General features: G+C 36.8%; 2 protein-coding genes across 2 annotated transcripts; one reads left to right on the top strand and one right to left on the bottom strand.

Moving 5' to 3' along the window:
- Nucleotides 1-6,120: 6,120 nt before the first annotated feature.
- LOC120194833 (receptor-like protein 51) lies at nucleotides 6,121-7,853 on the top strand. Its single transcript, XM_039197019.1, has one exon. It carries the CDS (start codon nucleotides 6,233-6,235, stop codon nucleotides 7,553-7,555), a length of 1,323 nt encoding a protein of 440 aa, XP_039052950.1. The 5' UTR covers nucleotides 6,121-6,232; the 3' UTR covers nucleotides 7,556-7,853.
- A 694-nt stretch (nucleotides 7,854-8,547) lies between these two features.
- LOC120194836 (60S ribosomal protein L11-1-like) lies at nucleotides 8,548-10,016 on the bottom strand. The gene is made up of 5 exons (XM_039197021.1): nucleotides 9,927-10,016; nucleotides 9,729-9,836; nucleotides 9,591-9,633; nucleotides 9,298-9,493; nucleotides 8,548-8,855 (listed from the first exon to the last, which is right to left on the bottom strand). The coding sequence occupies exons 1-5, from the start codon at nucleotides 9,927-9,929 to the stop codon at nucleotides 8,657-8,659; spliced, it is 549 nt and encodes a 182-aa protein (XP_039052952.1). The 5' UTR covers nucleotides 9,930-10,016; the 3' UTR covers nucleotides 8,548-8,656.
- Between the last annotated feature and the right edge of the window lie 714 nt (nucleotides 10,017-10,730).

Raw genomic sequence — 10,730 nt, 5'->3', positions numbered from 1 at the left:
GGATGATTTAGGGTATAAGCTGCCCAAGTTTATGTTTTATGAAGATGACTTAAAACTATTTTGGATTCTAAAAGGTTGATTATTAAATGATTATGATATGATCTAAAAGCCCATTGTATGTTTCATTAAGAGTCGTAGCTACATTTGGCCTGTCATTAAGTTGAATACTTTTCAGTTCAGTTATGTTACATTCGTGTACATTATGATTTGCACCATTGGTGCTCATGTTATGATTGCACTTGGAGTGCTTTATATGTTTCAGTATGATTGGCACTGTGATGTGTCTAGTGCGCACCTTATGTTCTACTCACGTACCTTGTATTCTCTTACATATACATTAGGTTATACAAATAAATATGCAAGTTATGATAAGAATATGAAAGAAAAGAATATGAAAAATAAGATGAAAGTTCTAAAATATGTACGAATGAAAGGAATATGAATGGTTTATGATATTTGATGTTGATTTACATGATTTTTTTATAAAATCATGAGAGTATATTTTCAGGTTTTCAAAGGGAAATCAGCTTGAATAGCTCGGTTTGAAAGTTTTAATGTTTTTATATAAATTACAGTTTCATGTTATAATACTTTACGAAAATTATGTTTTATATCATTTTAGTTATGTTATTGCCTCATTGAGTTTTACTTAGCGCGTGATGATTTTCATGTGTAGGTTCGAATAAAGAAAAAGGGCATGAAGTGATGAGTTTTCTGAGTATCTTTTGGAGATTAAACCTACCTACAAAATCAGTAAGACATCATATCTTTGACTTATTAGTGGCATGTACATTATATTTTATGGTGTGTTTTATCGCATTTATTTTAGAAGGTTTGTAATAGTAAACCAAGATTTTTATTTTGGTCAGTTTATTTATGTTCATATTTATGATTAAATAGATTATATATAATATTATGTTATAAATGGTTTTCAAAATCAAGCAAAGTTTTGGCGGGTTTAAACAGATTATAATAGCATCAAACTGCCTAATCGTTGCTTGAAATCGGATTCGTTTTGAACAATTAATTTTTTTTTTATGATTTTATACGATTAAGGAAAAGTTTTTAAAGTTGAAATAGGAAATGTTTAAATGAAACAAAATTTTAAGCATTTATGTACAACAAATGTATGCTATGTTGATGTGACTTCTTTAGCTCATATTTCGAGACGTATACAGGCTATGGGTGTTACAGTAGTCTAAGAGATGGCTCCTCAAAATGATCCTCCTACTAACCTACACATGTAAACAAATTTTGAATGTTGAGCTCACAAGCTCAGTGCCACACTAATAACCAAAGTATACGACATGCATAATCTAATGCACATGGTAACAAACATAACTAATAGCATACAAGAATGTTAAGTTATAAGTATCCACAGAGGTAGGCATCATTGTGTGGTAGGAGGATTTCGCTATATCTCAGAGACACACACCCCTCTAGCCTACCTAGGGTGAGATCTGAAATTCTACATTGGAAGCATCACCCAACTAACTTACTCCGTCGAGTTTTGGGACATTTACGCCCAATTAACAACTGAAGTGCCTTGTGTACTAGCTAAGTTGTCCAGACATTCTACATATAATCGTTCATCATATTACTAAAGTAACTCGTGTGTTCGACTCATTTCTCGAGCATCATACAAGTCTAATTTTATGATTTCTTAAGTTATAGGGTTGCCATGTGAAAATTTCAATTATTGATATTGTTTCCACTTGATATTTTATTGGAGAATAAAAGGGTTTTTCAGGTTCCTCAACAATGTATCTAGTTCTCCAAAATTTCTTGTCTCTAAAAGAACAACGATACCAATATTGAGCACCTCAGTATCGATACTGACCCATGAGTATCAATACTCCATCTAGGGTATCGATATTCGACAAGTTATTTCAACCCTGGAAAGAGGAAGGGTATCGATACTCTCATATCAGTATCGATACTCCTAAGTTAAGGTATCGATACTAACCAGGGTATCAATACTAAATTTGGGTTCGATGCTTAAAAAATTACCTCGGTATTGATACTCCTATGGGGAGTATTAGAAGTATCGATACTCTACTCTTGGTATCAATATTCCCTTGAGTACCGATTCCAAAAATGGACAATGAAAAATTGGTCTCGATACTAGCCTGTAGGTCCCGAAATCGAGACCCTAGTATCGATACTCCTCACACAAAACTCCCTTGTTTTTGCCTCTCGTAAGAACAATATCGATATTATTCTTTCAGTACCGATGCTCTCATCCGAAAAAGCCATGTTTGGGCACATAAAATCCCTTCTATGCTACCCTAAAGCTCTATTGAGGTCCCCAAACGTTTTTAAATTCTTATATGAGTTTATTAGGGTCATAAAGAGTCAATTTACAACTTAAAAACACATAAGTCTAAGATTTGCCATGAACATGCTCATATGATTCAAAATCTAATGCAAGCTAAATCAATGCACTAAAATGCCTACAAATGGTATAGGAATGTTAGAAATGTGTTACCTTAGAACATTAATTACTGAAAAATGTTCCAATCACTTAAGGGTAGTGTTGTTCAAAATCGGGTACCTGGTTCTTCGGGTAGTATATTGGTCAGTTCGCGACCCAGCCCGTTAAGTTCGGGTACGGGTACTTGTAAAATATGGGTACCTACATTTTCGGGTCAGAGGTACCCGATTCATCTATTTTTTAATTTAGTTTTTTTAAAAAATACATAAAAATTTAAAAGTTTATTATACACAATCCATACACTGAAATTAGTGATTTGAAGTTTGTTTTAAGGATATATATATATTAAAGTTTATTTTAAGGATATATATATTAAAGTTTATTTCCAAAAGAAAAAAATTAAAGTTATTAATATTGGTCATGGTTGTTTCTTAATCTCATATTGATATATTAATAAAAAAAATTGTAAAATTTTAAACCAAAAAGTACATAATACAAATCTAGGAAAAAAATTAGGGATTTAAATCTTATTTTAAGGTAAAAATATTATGGAACCTAAAATAAAAAAAGAATTTAAACTGAAAATATATATATTAATATTATAGGGTCGAGTCGGGTACCCGGTTATAAAATTTTTTTGGCCCAGACCCAACCCAACTACCCAAAAAAATTACGAGTTGGGTAATTTTTTTAGAGAATTACTCCCTTTTTTTAGGTTTGGGTCGGTGGATCGATGGACTGTGTCAATCGGAGCGAGTATTTTTTAACACCTCTACCCAAGGGTTAACTTTTCCTTTGCTTTGGTGTTGGAACCTTCTCCCACTTCTCTCACTAACATAATATGGAGAAAATAAGGTACTAGCTTATTTAAGAAACTAATATAAGTCTAAGAACACTTTCTTAACTTCATCTTACCCCAAAAATGAGCAAGAATCCCCTAAATTCTTAAACTCTTACTAAACCCATTTTTGGTTTCTATGGCTAAATCTTAATTTTTAGGGCTTAAATGAAAGCTTGGAAGGTGGAAAAGAACATTCTTACCTTAATAAACTCAACCTAAACTTGTAGCACCACTGAGAATTGTTCTTTGATATGTTTCATGAAGAGGAAAAAAATAGATGAAGTAGAAGGTAGGAAGCAAAGTTGGTGAAGGCTAGGGTATGAACATCCAACATGATATCATCTCTCGTAAATGATTTTCAGCTTTTGTTTTGAAAAATGAGTAAATTACTCTTTTAATCTATCATTCTTTGGTTCATACTTAAAATCATCTTTTCTATTTTTCTAGTGGGCTCATCCTAGGCCCAACTAAAACCCATTTGGGACAAGTCTCTCATGAGATAAGGAAATTTCATTCTAAGGCTCGATGAAAGATCCGAAACTCTTAACCCGAAATTCGGGACGTTAGAGTAGATCATTTTGGGTCTATTCTTCCATTACCGAGTAACAAATCCCGTTGACGGTGCCTTTGGTCTGTGGCTCACTTCAGTCATATGCTAAATCTGGTTTGCTTTTTCCTGGGTGTTGGATCAGTTCCTTAAATGGTATCCTGTTAACAGGGATGCATACATTGACATGCTATCCGCAAGGTGCAATTCCATGAATCATAACTTTCAGTCATACCACTAAATATGCTTTAATCTGTGAATATGAGGTGTCTGAAAAGGATGTTTTCTTGTACCATGGCAAATACGAAAGAGCAGGTGAACCCTCTGAACTTGTTGCTGTGGATTTCTTTGTAAGTACTGTGGATCCATTGAAAGAACCTCCATTAATCACTGTCAACACTGTTCTTTCCATCCTTGCCTTGGACTACCCTGTGGATATGGTGTCTTGCTATGTATCAGATGATGGTGCTGCCATGCTGACATTTGAATCCATTGTAGAAACAGTTGAGTTTGCAAGAAAGTAGGTTCCATTTTGCAAAAAGTTCTCCATTAAACCAAGGGCACCTGAGTTTTACTTCTCACAGAATATTGATTACTTGAAGGACAAAGTGCAGCCCTCATTTTTGAAAGAACGTACAGCGATGAAAGTAAGCGCTTCAAGCTTTCTTTAGCTAAATTTCTCGAATATTCATATGTATATCTCTCATCTACAACTAATAATTTCAAAATACACTAATTTTGTGCTCAGATCGGATGGATATACGGTTTGGTTAATGGGGATATCTTAAATGGTTTCAAAATACACTGTCAAGGATGGAGATCTATTTATTGTATGCCCTTAAGGCCTGCATTCAAAGGATCTGCACATATCAATCTGTCTGATCGGTTGCACCAAGTTCTTCGATGGGCTTTTGGATCTGTAAAAATTTTCCTTAGTAGGCATTGCCTCCTATGGTATGGCTTTGGAGGCGGTCGACTGAAATGGCTTCAAAGACTGGAACATGTCAACACTATTGTTTATCCATTTACATCTCTTCCTCTCATTGTTTACTGTTTAGTGCCAGCAATCTGCCTTGTCACTGAAAAACTTATCATACCGACGGTAATTATCTTGTTTTTTTTTTACTTAATGCGGGTAATTCCAATATCCCCAGCTTACATTGCATCACATTGATTATCACTAGCTCTCAAACCTGGCAAGCGTTCTGTTTTTGGGTCTTTTCCTTTCCATAATCATGACAGTCGTGCTGGAGCTCCGATGGAGTGGTGTGAGCATAGATGACTTGTGGCGTAATCAGCAGTTTTGGGTGATCGGAGGCGTTTCAGCTCATCTGTTAGCCGTCTTCCAAGGATTTCTTAAGATGCTAGCGGGATTGACACCAATTTCAGAGTCACAGCCAAAGCAGCTGAAGACGCAGAGTTTGAAGAGTTGTACATAGTGAAGTGGACACCACTTTTGATTCCACCAACAACACTTCTTATCGTCAACATGGTTGGTGTGGTTGCTGGATTCTCAGATGCACTCAGCAAAGGATACGCCGCTTGAGGTCCACTTTTTGGCAAGGCCTCTGTCTCCTCTCTTGAATGGGTCCGAATCAACCCTTTTGTGAACACTGTCGACCCAGCTCAGATTTGCATCTCCATTGATTGCTGAGTTATAAAGATGTGAATTATTTGAAGAAAGAAATGTAATGGGACCTTCTTCTCCTTGATTCGTTGAACCATCACAATCTCATGACTTTAATTTTATAGTTTTCATGGGAATTTATGGCCTTGGATAATGCGATTGTTAGCTGACACGTCTCTGTTTTTCAATCTCAAAGAAAGTTCGGACACGAGGAGGACTCTGTCCTTCTTCCTGACTAAATATAGTTATACGTGGAAAAATTATATTACAAGCTTTTTATCTCATATCTATTTTGATTTCAATCACACCTTTTTTTCCTTTTAATCATTGAATATTCATAAAAATATTTTTTTTGAAGTACTAAATTAGAAAACTAATGAAATGATGTGCCGGGAAATGTTATCTTTTATTTGTTCCATCATTCATCGTGGTCCGTCGTCTACTCTAAACCATGTTACATAAACGAATAAAAGACAAGAATTATCTAGTAAAAGAAATCATCGGATCATAAGATGGTTGCCTCTATTGAACATTATTGATTTTTCTTTATATTATTCTCATAATCAGACAACAACCAATCAATATAAAAATAATGTTCAATTTTGAAATAAAAATTAAATATATATATATACATATTAAAAAGTTGTCCTCAAACGCCATAATATAATGATAAACCATAATAATACAAGGTCGAGATTGAGACCAAACTGTCGAACCCCACCCAAATCCAACATCTCACTTCACTTCTAACGGCTCATTGTTCTCCTACTCTCTCTCTCCACCATGAAACAACCTCAGCCACCATTGTTCTTCCTCCTCTTCATCCTCTCCACCACAGTCATCTCCGCCGCCACCACTGCTAATGTAACTAAACCGGCCACCCATAAAACGCCTGCGCTGTCCCCTACTCCTCCTCCTACAGCCTCCCCAACCTCACCCACCACTAAAGCTCCGACTTCTTCCCCACTAGACCCTAAACAAATAGAAGCACTCCAATCCCTCGATATCCCCACCACAAGAGACCCCTGCGTTCAACCTTCACCTCGCAACGCCACCGTCTGCGACAACTCCAAGCCCGTCCGCCACCTCATTTCGCTCCACCTCTCCAACTGTTCATCAGACCTTTCACTCTCCTTCAATGCTCTCAAGTCCCTCTCTTCCCTCCGTTCTCTTTCTTTCACTAACTGCCACGCATCCCCTATCCGCTTCCCTTCCGATCTCTCACTTTCCCTCACTTCCTTCTCCTGCATTCAATCTCTCCGGCGACTCTCTGGCGTCTGGCTCTCGCGTTTCGTTAACCTCACTGATCTAACAGTTTCCGGCACTCTGGTTAGCACCAGCGGTGTTTATGTGATCCTCGGGAACATGCATAAGCTGAAGACCCTCACCATTTCTCATGCTAATCTTACCGGTTCTCTTCCGAGGCACTTGCATCTGAATCTGACCCATGTCGATTTATCCGATAACAAGCTCAAAGGAAAGATACCAACTTCCCTGACGCTTCTTGAAGATCTCGAATTCTTGAATCTTTCGTCGAATGGGCTGAATGGGGAGATTCCAGATGAGATGGGTGACTTGATATCGTTGAGGAATCTGTCTTTGGCTTCCAATTCGTTGTCTGGGCCAATCCCGGATTCCATGTCAGCTATTCCAGGTTTGGTTCATGTGGATCTGAGTAACAACCAGTTAAATGGAAGTGTTCCCAAGTTTTTGTCAGAGTTGGAAGGGATGAAAGTGTTGAATCTGGAGAATAATGGGTTTCATGGGGTTCTACCTTTCAATGCTACTTTCATAAAGCGATTGGCTGTTTTCAAGGTCGGTGGGAATGACAATTTGTGTTACAACCATTCTGTCTTGTCATCAAAACTGAAGCTCGGGGTTGCCCGATGCGATAAGCACGGTTTGCCCATGTCACCGCCGCCTTCCAAGGAGTCTTCTGCAGACAGTGGGAGTGACTCAGATTATAGTGATGATGCTGCCGATGATACACCTAATAAAGGGAACCATCATGGGCCAAGTAAGGTTGTTATTGGTTTTGCAATTGGTATTTCTTCAATAGTTTTCCTCATTATTTTCTTGATTCTACTCGCAAAATGGTGCCGATGAAGAAAAAAAAACTTGTGTTTTCTAGCTAGATCTCTAGATTAGGAGAAAATTGGTTGGAGTTTCCATTTATTTATTATTGATATTTAATTACACGATTTATGAGAAAACAAAAGAAATCATTGTACTGGTGTGTTATTTTTTGCTACTCTTTGGTCATTGAATGACTAAAAAGTTGAGTGTGTTACGTATGTTTTGTATGATTTGTGGGCAATCTGAGGTGGATTAGGATCTGCTAATGATGATTAATGGCAGACGTTTTTCCTCAGTAAAATGTATTCTTCATCTTAAAGCATCTGGTTCATTCATTCATTGTGATTTATGTAGATCCAGTTCATTCTCTCTCTCTCTCTCATCTTTGTTCATTCAATGAATTTGTTAATGCACCAATGGAGGGTTAGCAAGTATTGAAACCAACTGGCATGTTGAAGACAAGCGACAAACTATGTGCTTTTACCCTATAACTACCAGGTGTCTTTCTGCCACTGCTGACTTATATTCGGCTACCCTGCAGCTGTATTCAAACAATATATAGCTGTTTACCATTCATTTGCAGCTGTCTTCAAACCACATGTAGCTGTTACACTCCATGATATGGTGAAATGCCCCAAAAACTAGGGCCAGTTTTTTTTTTTGAATAATAGAAGGGCTAAGAGTCATTACAAGAACTAGAATCTAAGAAAAGGAGGACCATGAATGTCCCTTTGCATGTAAGAGCTAATTCCCGTGGGAGGTTCCATGAAAACTCTAGGTAGTCATTGGAGGAAGATGATAGCTTTGCCATAAAATCAGCTGAGAAGTTCGCTTCACGCCGGATAGGACAAGAGAAATATGCGCTGAGGAATTACCAGGATTTATCGCTTCACAACAATTAGTTTGGCATTGAACTCTTTTTTTTTATATCCAAGTAATAAAAATACTTGAATAGAGAATATTTTTCCAATTGAAACATTAAAGACAGTAAACCAACAGAAAAAGTACTTACGATCCCAAAGTACATAAATAGATCTATTAGGGAAGATAATATCCGATGAACATAAAATACCCAAAATCGGATACCCAGAAACTAAACAAAACTAAAACTGAGGTCATATCTTGCTATTTCTAAGATGAAATATTTTGGGACTTGTTAAGGATGACGCCTTCATATTTGACCTGGAACCACTTCATGGCATCCTCCTTGGTAACTCTGTGCTGAATACCAACACGAGACTTGCACCTGCGGCGACGGCCAACGCGGTACCCAGCTCGCTCAAGAACAACATAGAAGTCCATACCATAGATACCAGTCGAAGGATCATACCTACAAAAAGAACAACAGTCGTAATTTATGCCTTAATAAGCTTCATAACATAAAAGCTCAACATAACTGGTAGTAGAATGAAGCTGGCAATACGAACTTGCTATTAACTTGGTTACAAGGATAAAATAATAGATAACCAAAACTGTCTCAAATGAAGATTAATTGGAAAAGCAACTGCATTCTTAAATAATAAAACCAGTCTCGACCCCAAAATTAAGTCAAACGTCATTGCAAGATACAATCATGTGTTACAGATCCCGATTAGAAATATTGTAATCATAATGTTCCGATGAAACCAGACTTAAACCTGTTACAGATCCCGAACTTAGTTATATAAATCATCCTGTTAACAGTGAATTGAAATCAAGTATCCATAATGGAGTATCAACATAAAATCCTGAATTACAATTAACAAAGATGTGTTGGGGAAAAGAAAACTAACTTGATGCCAAGATCAATGTGCTCCTGGATGCCGAATCCAAAGCAGCCAGTATCACTGAAGTTCCTCCTCAAAAGCTCATACTCCTTAACCTTCAAACCACTCTCAAGAAGCTGCATGGCCTTCTCTCCCCTCACCGTCACGTAGCAAGCAATCTTTTCATTACGCCTGATTCCGAAAGATCTCACGGTGTACCTAGCTGCTCACATCAAAATCCCCCATTTTTACTTTTTCATTAACAACTAAAACCAACAAAGGAGAACTCAAAACCAGCATTTGTTTTCCAGAATTTTTACCCTTGGAGAAGACAGGGGTTTGACCACTGAGTTGTTCTAGGACCTAAAAAGGACCAAAGTAAGGGAAAATAAACAAAAGGTAAAAAATTTGTGGTGTGGGGAGATAAATAGTTCTCGTTTTAGGGTTTTGTTACTTACCTTGGCGGCACGGGTGAGACGATCACCGCTTTCACCGACGGAGATATTCAGGACAAGCTTTTGAACTTTGATCTCCCTCATTGGGTTCGACAGCTTCTTCTCTGATGCCTTCCATAGTCCAAAAACGAAAACTTTTAAACCTAAAGGTTATTGAGACATTCCCGTAGGATAAAAAGATGTAGAAAGAGAGAGATGTACCATTGCGAAGCGAGGCGGAGGCGGTGGCGGAGGGATAAGGCGGCAGCTGCGTCAAAATATGGGGAGTTTTAAAAGAGAGAAGTTAGGGGGCTAGGGTTTTTTCTGTGATTTAATTTACTAGTTTGCCCTTTGGGTCCTATATATAATTTACAGGGAAACAATCAAAGAGGGGTATTTCTGCGGTGCGACGCCTAAAAAACGGTTAATATATGGTGTGACTGGTTAAATAAGTGATCGGTTAAAATTTAGACCGGTTATGTTATATTATTTAACTGAAAATATTATCAAGTACAATAACATATTAGGTAACGCTTATATAATGTAATAGATAGCGTTTATATAATAAAATAGGTATTTAACAGGAAATATTATCAAGTACAATAACATATTAGGTAGCGCTTATATAACGTAATAGGTAGCGCTTATATTGACCTATTTTATAAGTAAATCGGTATATTTATACCGGTAACATTGCAAATTTACCTATTACATTATAATTATCGGTTTCGATATTTCATAAAGTGTCGAAACTTTTTATAAAAGTATCGACACTTTATGCTTACACCTCGTTGGGTATTAATATTTCATTCTGGACAAAAATATCGACACAAACTAAAAAAGTGTCGATACATGATTTAGACCTATTCTCTCATAAAACCGGTATAATTATATCGGTTTCATTGACCATTTACCTATTACATTATACTTATGGGTTTCGATGTTTTAGGGATCGATATTTTTTTAATAAATGTATCGACACTTTTTAAGGGTACACCTTTTTTGGCATTCATTCTAGACCGTAAG

The sequence above is a fragment of the Hibiscus syriacus genome, unplaced genomic scaffold, assembly GCF_006381635.1.
Source record: "Hibiscus syriacus cultivar Baekdansim isolate YM2019G1 unplaced genomic scaffold, ASM638163v2 tig00117002_pilon, whole genome shotgun sequence".
Taxonomy (NCBI): domain Eukaryota; kingdom Viridiplantae; phylum Streptophyta; class Magnoliopsida; order Malvales; family Malvaceae; genus Hibiscus; species Hibiscus syriacus.
The sequence above is the reverse complement of the archived record's forward strand: the minus strand, read 5'-3'. Positions and strand labels throughout refer to the sequence as shown.